Here is a 12,919-nt window from a genome sequence, read left to right as displayed (position 1 = left end):
GGAAGACCGGGTTGGGTCGGTGCCTTGAGGGGCAGCCTGACCCTCAGGCCCGAGGCCAATTCAGCGGGTAGCGGGAACCTCTTCCCCTAGAAACCTGACACCGGGCTGTTGAGAGGCAAGAAAAAGGACAAATGAGACCCCAGGCATCTCGAATTGAGGGGTCAGCCCCCCGAGGTCGAGGAGGTATCTGAGCCGACCACGGGAGACATGCCACCGGGTGGGACCGGGAGCGGGACCCAGCCCCCCTCAATCCCCGCGGGCGCGGTCTGGTTCCGTCGATTAGAACGGCCCCGCCCCGCCCCCACCTCCCTCCTCACCTGGATGTAGTTGCTCTCGCAGTACTCGGCCACCCGATCCAGGTTGTGGTAACTGTCCAGCAGCGCTCGGCGGCCTGCGGGGATCTCCTCCTCCAGCAACATCTGCAGCTCCGCCATCTTCCCCACATCTTCCGACACTGGATGCGGGAGCCTGAGCCCGAGAGGAGGGACCGGAAACGGAAGCTGGGGGTTACCGCCACTTCCGGACGGGGACCAGCCAGAAATCATCACCCCCTAGCAACCACCATTCACCCTAGCAACTGCCACCACTGACTCGAGTAAGTTACTCCCCTAGCAACCACACATACCCTAGTAACCAGATAACCCTGCAAGTACCGCAAATCCGAGTCACCACCGCCGATTCAAGTAACAGTTACTCGGCGAGGAACTACCACCTTCGCTCCAGAAACCATAAATTCCAGTGTTATCTCACCAGCAATCACAGCCTATCCTCCCCAGCAACCACTCAACCCATCAGCCAAGCATCTTGCCAACAACCAGCATTCACACGCTAAACTACCATCACAGCAGTCACTACATATCCTGATAAACACAATTCTACCCTGGCAACCAGTCTCTAGAACAACTGTTTAGTAACCGATCATTCTAGGAACCAATAACTAAATCGTCATCCATGCATTACCCATTTATTTATCATTCACACCAATCGCCTTGCTTTTGAGTAACTAACATAATCACAGTAACCATCACTTATTCAGGAAAAACAATTGCTCGCTGCTATAGTCAACATTTATATCATTAACCAAAAATAAACTCATCTTTAAATTTGCGATCTGTAAGCCATACTCACAGCAAACATTTTAATAAACATTACCGATACATTAACTATCTTAGTAACCAACATCATTCCAATAGTTGATAGATGAAACAATCAGAATCAACAGTGTCACCTGTATCCCCCAGCAAACTACATCCCCCTGCAACTATCGCACATCCAAGCTTCCCCTCTGTGTCTGATCGAGTTAATGAAGCTTGTGAGAGATGGGAATCCACAAAGGTTGCCCTGGTGTCTCCAGCATCCTGCATAACCAGTCTTAAACAAACGCAACATCTGTAGCTTATTTATATGTTGCTGTCCAGTAAGGAAAATAAACGGGACACCCCTTATTTATGGTGAACAACACCCGACTAAAAGCTGTGGCTTATACATTGTATCCTAGTTATTAACACATGACGCACATAGCTCTTAAAAGGTGCACACCCACATGTGGACTCTACTGCTTTCCCCTTAGGTAACAAACCCATGACAACAGTGTTCATTTGTATTCAAATTTTAATCAAATCTTTACATACAGAATAAAATTGTGCAAATCTTTACAAATATATGCACTCAGCAACTATCATCATCGTGTGTCATACTCTGCCAGAGTCTAGGCGACCACTTTATTCCACTGAAAAAACTATAAACTAGTAACTATAAACACAGCAAAAGATAAGTAAACTTGTTTTTCCAAACCTTTTCAGTTACATAACCATATAAGCTGGATTTTACAATTCTGTATGCTTAATACTATTGAATCTAATCAATGGCTTCCACAAAACTAATAATGAAAAAAATGACTTCAACTGCACATAACTATAAGTACAGTAATCACATGTATCTTCACCCAACATAAACTAACTCTTCAAAAGACCTTGAGATGAAAGAGGATTTACTGTCACTTTAGTTTTGTGGCTTCTGTAGCCGTCAATGAGGTTAATGTGGCAGCTGCAGCCATGTGTCAGGAGGCAGCTGACTGCTTAGATAGGTAGGTAGTTCGTGAGATAGTGCAAATGCATTGCCTGTTGGATATAATCAAGTGCACTCACATCAAGGGAAATCTTTGAACTGTTCTATCCAGTAAAGTTGACTGCCTCTCTGTTCTTGAAGATTTTACCCTTGTCTCTGTTCGTTGGGAGCATAAATGGCTTTTACCGTAGAGAAATATGCAATGGATCCTTGCATTTGCATAGACCCAGAGGCTGAGCTCCAAGCCATTGTTCATGCTTTTGTAGAAGCATACGAGAGGATGAGCCTTGCATTCAATATTCACAAGACTAAGATCCTATAACCTTATCCTGCTGTACCACAGAGATCCCTCACAATGAGTATTCATGTTGCATCCCTACAGAAGTTGAGCTACTTCCCATATTCTCAGCAGTCATTTCTTGCAAAAGACATAAGGGTCTCAGACTGAAATGGCGACTACTTAATTCTCTTCCATAGATGTTGCCTGCCCTGCTGAATTCCTCCAGCATTTTGTGTCTGTCGACAGTTAGTGATGATGTGTTGTCCCCACTGTGTGCAACATTTCACACAGTGATGAGATGTCTCAAGCTGCCTACCCTGACCGGCCTCGCCATCACTCCTAACCAACTAAAAGTCAAGATGGTTTGGGTTGGAAGTAGGTGGTATGTGAGCTGAACTCAAAACTCAAGAGTAAAGATCCTGAGTCTTGAAACTGCAGTGGTGCCTTCCACATTTGGGACGATGAATTTGTCACAAAGGGAACAATAATCATGACCATCTTCAAGAACTGTGGTAACTGCAGAAGGGTTTCCTATTGTCTGCCACAGTAAGAGGTACCACCATATTCTGTCCATACAGGTAATGTCAATGCGATCTTCACCATGAACCAACTCTAAGAAAAATGTAGGGAGCAGCATTGGCCCCTAAATATGGTCTTTTTCAGCTTCACCAAAGTCTTTAGTTCCAAAAAGAAATGGATCACCCTTGTAAATTCAGCTGCCCACAGACATTTGAGTCCACCTTATGTATGCATGGGAACCATGATATTAACCAAACCTTTCTCAATGAAGACAAGGTTGTGCCATTGCTGCAATCTTTTTCTCAATCTTACCTGCAGCAACGTCCATCTCAAGTCCAACAACCTTCCTGTAGGAGTGCAGCTAACTTTCAGAACTAATAGGAAATTGTTAAAATGGCAGCAATGCCAAACCAGAAACACAAAGATCCCATTAACTACTACAGTACATTAATGGAATAAAGAAATGGACTATATTAATGGAATAATTAACCATTGTAATTATTCCTTGGTGTGCTAGTGAATGATGGAATTTGTGGGAAGAATAAAATGGGGTTAGTGTAAATAATGGTCAGTGCTGACCTGGTGGGTCAATGTGCCTTACATCACAGAAATGTGCTCTATGACAAAGCCTCAGTATACATCCTACCCTTTAAACAAATAGCTCCCAGCAGTGTCATATGTTTTCTGTTGATAAGGAAGCCAGTAATGTATTGTTGGTGATCACACTTTGTTTGTCTGCAACAAGTTACATTAAATATGCCCATTTTTGCTTCTTTGTTCTGGATTCAGTGCATAGATGGTTTTCCTGTGGGATCACACCACACTTTTTGTGTCCTTGCATCTCAGGCAAACAAGACCATTGGGCACATTAAAAGCTGTTTTTTTGAGGATTTTACATATTCTTGCAATGTGTTCTATGTGGTGATAACTCAAAAGTGTCTTTAATAGTTAATGCAGGCTGGGTAGCTTCCTCAACAGCCACTGCAAGCCTCTCAGCTTCATAGTCTATATGAATTGCAGTCTTCTTCCCAATTGCACTCATTTCAGATATAGATTTATTTATCACATGTATGTGGAAACATACAGTGAAATGCATTAACAACCAACGTGCTGCTGGGGGCAGCCTACTTTGCTGCCAAAGTTACATGCAACTCGACCCAGAAAAAAAACATGATGCTATTACCACCTCCACGGGGTTGTTCAACGCTGCAACTCTGGGATAAGTCCTGACTGAAAATGGTTTCACATTTGTTAATGCCTTTTCCATACTTGAGCTAACACGAAAAATTGCAGCAATTTGTTTGAAATCAAAAAGGATAAATAAAATAACCACAATCTAATCCGTAGCAATGATTATACTATTCAGCAATTTAACAAACAACACAGCAAAGGAAGATAGGCGTCTTCAATAGGAAACCACAGACCACAGCAGCATCCATCACTCTTGGCTGCAATCAACTGTGCTGTATTGGGGGTGGGGAGTGAAACCACAAAGGAACTGTTGAGGTTTCACCTAGAAATCACCTCAAATCACAGAAATGAGTCATTATAGACAACAGCAATAATTCACTGACATTCATTGTCTGCAACACAATTACTCATAAAACTCTCCTGCTGCATCCATTAACAGGGAATAATCAGGAAACCCAATAAACAGCATCCTTGTTCATACATTGCAATACTCTGGAATAAATGACACTGAATCATATGGAGAGAGGTGGCAGATGAAGCGGATTGGATTTTACAAATGGCTCTTAAGAAGAGGTGTAACAACATTGAATGCAATGTGGAGACTGGCAGCGGAACTCTTATCACCACTGGAGAGGGATGGCAATGGGACTGGGTGCTATGCACAGTGGGGCAGCAGTTCTGTTCAACATGGGGACAGCTAACAACAGTTTTAAGCAGGATGCAGGAGATGACAGCAAGACCATGTCATGTTGACATTGCCATTCATGTGTTCATTCTTGCAGGAAGAGGGGGTATTTGGAGGCGAAACGACTATTTTTGGATTGAATTTAACTATCTCAAGCTTGATCCCAATTTTCAGAACTTTAGACGCATGCTAGAAGAAAAAAATCAGTAAATTAGTTTATTGTAAAGAACAATGCCCAGGAACTGAAAAGTCTAAAAAAGTGGTGGATACAACCCAATGCATCACAGACAAAACCCTCCCCTTCATTCAGCATATTTACAAGGAAAACTGCCATAAGAAAGCAGCATCCATTATCGAGGACCCCCACTGGCCAGGAAATGCTCTCTTCTCACTGCTACCATCAGGCAGGAAGTATAGGAGCCTTAGGTCCCACACCACTAGGTTCAGAGACAGTTATGACTCTATAATGATCAGGTTCCTGAACTAGCATGGATAACGTCACTCACCTCAACAGTGAACTGACTCCACAATTTATCTACTCACTTTCAAGGTGTCTACAACTTACGTTCTCAGTATTATTTATCTCTTTTTACTATTTGCACAAGTTGTTTTCATTGCACATTTGCTACTTGTCAGTCTTTATGTATAGTTTTGCATAGATCTTAATGTAGTTATTTTCCTGTAAATGCCTGCAAGAAAATGAATCTCAACATAGTATATAGTGACATGCAGTATACATACTTTGATAATAAATTTACTTTGAACTTCAATAGTGGAAACTATTTCAGAGAATGAGCAGTCCATGGCTGAACAAAAATCTTGCAGGTGCTGTGAAGAGCAGAAAATAACATGTCAAGCAACATCTGCGGGTAAAGAAAGAGTTAATGGCTCACGTTGATGCCTTTTCAATAGAACCACCATGCTTGCAGATCTCAGTCGTTTATGAATAGAAATTTATATGTTTGCTGCAAATGTAAATTTTGGTATACTATGTTTTCAAAAGGTAATGTACACAACTCCAATATTTACTTATTTAAAGCAATATGAAGTTCTAAACTTATGGTTACAGGAGTTGGATGAGCTTCACTCTCTACTGTAGATGGCTACCTTCTTCACCTCCCATCTGCACAAGATGATGGGCTTGCTTTTAAGCACAGATGAAAGGTCTTTCCACCACTCCTTCCATGATCATCACTCATGGTTAGTATTGGTATCATTAGCTCAACATACCACAATTTCAAAAACATCGTCAGTAAGATGTTACAAGAAGGGCCATGTATAGATAAGAATGAACTGTGACAGCACTAGAACTACCCAAGTCATTTTAAAACAAGTTATAGTCTTGACAGATTCATATAAATTTAGATAACAAAACTTATCTTGTGCAGTAAATTGTATTTAATTGTGCATTCTATTCTTTAGAGCGACTTTAGTGAGGTTACAGTAAAGATTTGTTGCAATAGTTCTATGAATGGACAGCTGGTTATTAGACTGGGTAGAGAAGCTGGAATTATTCTCTCATTCTGTAGGAAGACTAAGAAGATACTTGATACAGAACATTGAATCACTTAGTTGAAGTAAAGCAGAAGCAACACAGGAAAAAGCATCACCTCCTCAATAAAATTAGCTTTATTTGTCACATATACATTGAAACAGCAGAAGATACAGAGAAATGCTTTGTTTGTGTAAATGACCAACACAGTCCAGGATGTGCTGGGGGCAGCCCTCGTGTGTTGCCGTGCTTCTGGCATCAAATATAGTACACCCACCCACTGTAGTTTGGAATGAGCAGATTGGAAGTTGAATGCACTACCTCATTGGATGACGGCAATGACCAAAAGGTGATAGATGAACAACTAAAAGAGAATTAACAGTAGAGTTACAATGAAAAAGTAACAGATTGGGACTAATTAGTTCTTTTTTTTAAAGATCCTGCACGGATTTAATGGACTGAACAGGGTACTGTACAATTCTATTATCTTAATATACACATTTTCCAATTACCAAATCCATATAAACAGATTAATTAACTGTTTAATGAAGTCTCCATCAAAAATTGCCAGTGTTTGATTGATGATCAGCAGGGACTCTGTGGGCTGAGGAGCCCAGTTCTGTGCTGTACCACACAACCTATCAACCTATGACAGTATCCTATTTTGAAAACTCTGAGAACTAATTTCCCAAGATCTTGCTGCCATCTCAGGTTGCATACAAGTTTCATTTGGTTAATTTAATGCTGCCGCTAAAAAGAATTAGTCCAAAGGATAACTAAGACTTCCAGAACTAATGCCACTTCATCAAAAATCTTTTCTTCCGGAATCTTCTGATAATTTTGAATATTAGTTATCTATTATTGTTCTAATTTCATTCACAATTGTTTTAGTATTTACTCAAGAAAACTCACATCTGAATTACTGAATTACACATTCTATACTATGCTCTATTTTAATTTCAATAATTTTGTTCAGAACTAGTTCCATATGTGAATGCTTTGAATAAAAGGTTTGAATAGTTGTTTGACATTCATATACTTTCATTCTCTTGAGCCAGAAATGTCTTTCATGTACTTATGTCTTTGATATGACTCATGTCTGAGCCTCATTCTTCAAACTCCTTGCATTATGTATTGTACGTACTGGTTACTTCATAAGAAACAGATCATATCTGCAAACACACAGATAATACCACACTTATTGTCAAGTACAAGTTTCTAAGGACGGACATGGGAAGGTAGTGGCAAGACATAAATGATTAAGACTCTTCTCATTACTCAGCACAGATAAAGTTATAACCATATCCAAGAGAAAACAATGAATTAGATCATTAATTCACCCTTTTTGCCAGCTTGTACGTAGATCCACGATTGAAATCCTTTAAGAAGTCCCCTCATGATGTATGTATCATTCAAGTACACAAATGATTGATGAAGAATCTTGGATTGAAAATGTTAACTGTTTCTCTTTCCATATATGCTAACCAACTTGCTGAGTATTAATTTTCTATTTCTATTTCAGATTTCTAGCATTTGCAGATTTTTAATGGCTTTTTTGCCCAAATACTTCTGATGATACTCTTCTGAGGTCTATTTCTTTCTACAGATCTACAAATCATCAGCTCCTATACATTTCAATGATGTCTAACTCAGTACTGATACTTGGAAAATACACTGAGTCACTATTTTAAAGAAATTTAAAGTAATTAAATATGTACGAGAAAGGACACGGGGGTTAATTGCTACATTCGTTGCTCAACATATACATTGCAAAAGCTGCAGCAGTTATGTCCAGGCTAAACAACAGCATGTGGACCAACAGCAAAATATACAGAGAGCCAAACCGCAAGTCTTCCAAGCCCATATCCTTCATACTCTTAGCAAGGTCAGTCAACACTGCAAAGCAGGTATAAAAACTTAACAGAGTATTTACAAGGTCAAAGCTTTATGAAATTCTTTTGTCTCCTTCCATTTCCGATGAAGGGTCCTCAAACTGTACGGTTACCACAGATGCAGCTTGACCTGCTAAGTATTACCAGCAGTTTTTATTTTCAATATTGTTTAAAAATCTAGCAGGCTGGGAGTGTTAGATGTGCACATATTGTAATTGCACATTATCCTGTCATGCAATTGACAATTTAAGGAAGCCAAGATCGAAACTCTAGATATCTTCCTTCCCTTTTCCTAATGATTATGATTGTCTTTTGTATCATGCCAAAGCAGTGTTTTTGTCTCCATGCCATATTTAACCATATCAAGATGATCCAAACCAACTAAATGTTATGACTGTAAAGGTGGATATAAAGTATCAGCATTGGGGTTAGCAAATCACAAAAGGGAAACTGAATCTGGTTCAGTGATAAAGCAAATCAAAGCGCAAATAATGCATGTCCTGGGCCAGAAGCTTCCTGAACATGAGTCCTATACAGACATGTTCTGTTATTGTGCAACTTTTGTTTTAAGTACAGAAACTATTCGCTTGTGTAAAATGGAGCAAAAATCATCGCTGGAGGAACTCAGCAGGTCAGGCCAAGGGATGGTCAATGTTTCAGGTCGAGACCCTGCATCAGGACTTGTAAAATGGCTTCCCTTGCTATTTCTGAATATCCTTCCTACTTCTCCTTCTAACAATTGGGTTTTGAGATCTGTTTCTTAGGATCTGGCTTTAACTATTAGGCTTTAGACATGCGAACAGTGAAACCCAAGGCCCAGGAGAATAGCTACAGCTGTACTGCTGAATGGGATCATGCAACAAGTATGCAGTCTTGCTTTAAAATTCAACACAAACATTGTTGAGGAAGTGATGCTATAAAAGACAGAGTCCAAAGCAAATCTCTCCTCGCCTGAAGCTTTCCAAAGGAGTATCTCTTCAGTATCTCAGTTGCAAAAGTACACTAGGAACTCTCTCAGGCTCCACCTAGAAGCAGCAACATTACAGGAGAAGCAAGGGAACATTTAGGGAGTCAATAACTGAATACACCCAATCAATGGGATAAATTAACATACATCCCAGTTAAGGAGAGTGATAGAGGGGTGCAGGTTGAACTTAAATAGATCATGGTATTTCAATTGTCCATTAAGCATACTTAATGCAAAAACAATACTGAATTGTAATAAAAATACTATTACTTTCATTATTAAATGCTATTTTTCATTATAAATGCTATTAAAGCTATTTTTCCACAATACACACAAGTTTCTATTTGCTAATTTTAAATATCATTGCATCCTTGTCCCCTGTTTTCAGATTGAGATTCTAAGGCCAATTTTGATGGCAGCAGAAGGAATCTGGCAGACGTGGATTGAAACAGGCTGTTTTCTGGCAAAGGGATGCTTAGTAAGTGGGAGGCTTCAAAAGTGAAATATTGCAAGTACAACATCTATATGTTCCTGTTAGAATAAAAGGCTAGGCTAACAGGTTTCGGGAATCTTGGTTATTAAAGAACACTGAGGCCTTGGTGAAGAAAATGGAGGTGCACATCAGGTACAAGCAGCTAGGAACAAAGGAGGCGCTTCAGGAATGTAAGAAATGCAAGAGAACACTTAATAGAGAAATCAGGAGGGTGGCATGTTAGCATAGCAGTTAGCAGAATGTTATTATAGCACCAGCACCCTAGGTTCAATTCCACCGCTATCTGTAAGAAGTTTATATATTCTCCCTTGACTGAATAGGCTTCTTCCAAGTGCTCCTGTTTCCTTCTGTATTCCAAAGACGCACATGTTAACTTGGGTAGAATTGGGCAGCAGGAAGGGCCTACTAACATGCTGCATCTCCAGGTAATTAAATAATAAAAGACCTGAGATTGCTCCAGCGACAAGGTGAAAGAGAATTGCAAGGGATTTCTAAAGCTCTATTAAGAGCAAAAGGATAACAAAATTGGTCTTTTTGAAGATAAGTGTGGTCATCAATGCACAGAGCCAAGAGAGATGGGGGAAGACCTTAAATGAAATTCTTGCATCTGGTTTTCCTGTGGTAGACGCAGAGACTAGAACTGAGGAAAAAAAAGTGGTGAGGTCATAGACTCTATTGGAATTACAAAGAAGAGGTGCTGACTATCTTGAGGCAAATTATGGTGGATAAATCCCTAGGGGCTGACAAGGTGTTCCCTCGGACCTCGTGGGAGTCGAGTGCAGGAACTTCAGGGGCCTTGGCAGAGATGTTTAAAACATGCTTCAGAATAGATGAGGTGCTAGAAGACTGCAGGATAGCTAATGATGATTTCGTTGTTTAAGAATAAGCCAGGAAATGATAGGCTGATGTCAGCTGTGGAGAAGATTTACACAGTGAACAGAAGTGGTCTGAGGAGTGCGGCAAACAATAGGCCCCTGAATATAGATCCACATTTTCTTGAAAGTGCCATCGTAGGCAGACAGGATGCTTTTAGCACATTGGTCTTCATAACTGAGGGCTTTGAGTATAGTTAGAATGTGTACAAGATGTTGGTGAGGCTGAACTTGGGAGTATTGCATGCAGTTCTGGTCACCTAAAACCTCAATAACTTGATTTCCTGGTCTGTATCAGCAGCCCATCTGTGACATCAACCAGCTTGTTGCTTTTTTAAAAAAATTCTTCTTTCTTTTTGTTTTCTTCTCTGGGAAGAAAGGACACACCCAGCCTGATTTGCCAGGTTTGTCTTTCTGATCTACATTTGCAACCCTTCATCCTTGTGCCTGTGTTCTCACTTTCTAACTGCTCCCATTCAGTCACTGACCAGATGAGCTTGATTAATTTATCCCCATGGTCATCTTGGCTTTACTCCAGAGACACCCTCCTCCCTGCAGCTTAACAAGAAGCTTCTTTTGACTCCTTCCCAGTTCTGATGGTCTTTGACTGGAAGCATTAATTCAGTTTCTCTTCCAACAGATGAGGCCTGATCTTTCGAGTATTTCAAGCATCTTCTATTTATTTAAGAATTCCAGCAACTGCGGTTCTTTTTCACCATCAAGTTATCATATCATGCGGGACTGTTCTCTGCTCCTAAGCCCCGAGCTCAACCACCTCCTCCCTCCCACTCAGAGACCAACTAAGCACCAGGACCACACACCTTCAGGACCTATTAACCTCCAAAACTGACCCATAACCCAGCACCAACTTTCAACTCAAGTAACTTCTGAGAATGGACATGTGTCATGTCTGCATAGGTCTCAGCTTGTTGGATCACCACAGTGGACTCAGCAGTGAAGGTAAAAGGCTTAAGCACTCTACAGACATGTATTGTCAATGAAGAGTTCTGATCTCATGAAAAACGTGACAGAAATGTATTTTCTCCAAGTTTATTGATAAATGATTATGGAAATTCATACAGAGTGCTCTTGATATGTACTGGTCTCATGACAACTATATCAAATGCAATGTCCCACAGTGTTTTCAAGGAGAGATTTGTTCCCTTTTCAGACAGTGAAGACTCGCTGGGATACTGCAAGCATGGATTTCCTGTGGGCGCCGGATATCAGAAAAATACTTCGATTGGAACTTTGGCTGCATTTTTACAGCCACACTCCTTCAGCTGGATTCCTGCCCAGAAATCTGGAATGGGATCCCTGACCAATTGTTCTATTAACTAAGCTGGAAGTAGAAGGAGGTGCGCTGAGGCCAAGGTCAACTAGCTCACTTGGACCACCTGACTTGGCTTTATCACTGGAAACGCAAGGCAAACATATACTTCAGATGGGCTGATCTCACCTTAAGACTCACCGAAGCCCTGATCACAAAAGTAGCCGCGCACCCCAATCTGACCTTGTTCTATGCTATTGTGCTCATCATGATCAAGTTATGTGTCATCACTTCTTCACCACTCTTGCTCCTCAAAACAGACAATAGTTTCCCAGCTCATTGTGCATGTTATACTTATGAAAGTTGCAAGGATCCCAGTTTTAAAAAAAAATACAGTGCTGATACAAAGAGATGTCTTAAGCAGGTCTCACTGCACTAATCTTTCTGGTGATGAGACTATTACTTTATGGTTAGCTTCAGGCATTTGTAGTGAGAGGTTAGGACTTGGAAGCTGAATCTGCAGTTTTCTTGGTGCATGAGTACTGTTTCTGGTGTGAATCTTAACAGCTATAGCCACATCATACCAAAAATGTTCCCTCTCCATCAGCACTCGCTCTCTCCTTAGGCAGGTGAGTTTAGGGCATGCCTAGGTTCTCTTGCTAACAGTGATCCAAGCCTCCTCTTTCGGGGTAGTTACGAGGTCATATTTCATTTCCACCACCTGGCCTTCCACGGGGTGCAGGTTCAGCTTCTTGATCAGAGTGCTCAACATAATTGTAGCCACTGTGTAAGCAAACCTACCAGGAAAGATAATAAAAAAAGAGACCAGGATCAGCAATGGTGCAAGCGGGTACAGCAAATTTACAGAGCTATAGAATTCATTTGCTATTCATACTTCTGACTGCAAACCCTCTCCAACTGAACAAGTGCTTTTGCTATCTCCTTGTTTTCATTTGAATCACACCTTTGGGAACTAGGAAGGAACAGGAGCTTTAAGAATTACATTAGAAGCAGAGTAACAGAGGCAATATTATGATATCAGTACTCATGCTGTGCTGCCATATGACAGTATCGAAACAATGATGCTGTCATAAATTCACGGGATGTGTGTGTTACACTTGTGGGCTGCCCCCAGAACACCCTCGAGTGTGTTGGTTGTTAATGCAAACAACTCATTTCACTGTACGTCTC

The 12,919-nt window shown here is 40.8% G+C and overlaps 2 protein-coding genes across 4 annotated transcripts in view; both read right to left on the bottom strand.

Annotated features, from left to right (window-relative positions):
* Positions 1–503, bottom strand: part of LOC132392786 (abl interactor 2) — a 168,020-nt gene extending 167,517 nt beyond the window's left edge. Inside the window, exon 1 of one of the 2 annotated variants that reach the window (XM_059967137.1) lies at positions 318–503. In XM_059967137.1, coding sequence (XP_059823120.1) covers positions 318–434 — 117 coding nt within the window. In that variant the 5' untranslated portion in view covers positions 435–503. The remainder of the gene's footprint in view (positions 1–317) is intronic. The other variant, XM_059967135.1, reaches the window with a different exon arrangement.
* A 5,898-nt stretch (positions 504–6,401) lies between these two features.
* Positions 6,402–12,919, bottom strand: part of LOC132392787 (cytochrome P450 20A1) — a 51,652-nt gene continuing 45,134 nt past the window's right edge. The window contains exons 13-14 of one of the 2 annotated variants that reach the window (XR_009511652.1): positions 12,313–12,525; positions 6,402–6,598 (exon numbers count right to left, since the gene is read on the bottom strand). Coding sequence is in view for 1 of the 2 variants with exons in the window: in XM_059967138.1 (XP_059823121.1) it covers positions 12,375–12,525 (151 nt within the window). In the remaining variant the exon portion in view is untranslated. Of the gene's footprint in view, positions 6,599–11,494; positions 12,526–12,919 lie in introns of those variants that run through there. The other variant, XM_059967138.1, reaches the window with a different exon arrangement.

Source organism: Hypanus sabinus, chromosome 4 (assembly GCF_030144855.1).
Source record: "Hypanus sabinus isolate sHypSab1 chromosome 4, sHypSab1.hap1, whole genome shotgun sequence".
In the NCBI taxonomy this organism is placed as follows: domain Eukaryota; kingdom Metazoa; phylum Chordata; class Chondrichthyes; order Myliobatiformes; family Dasyatidae; genus Hypanus; species Hypanus sabinus.
The sequence above is the reverse complement of the archived record's forward strand: the minus strand, read 5'-3'. Positions and strand labels throughout refer to the sequence as shown.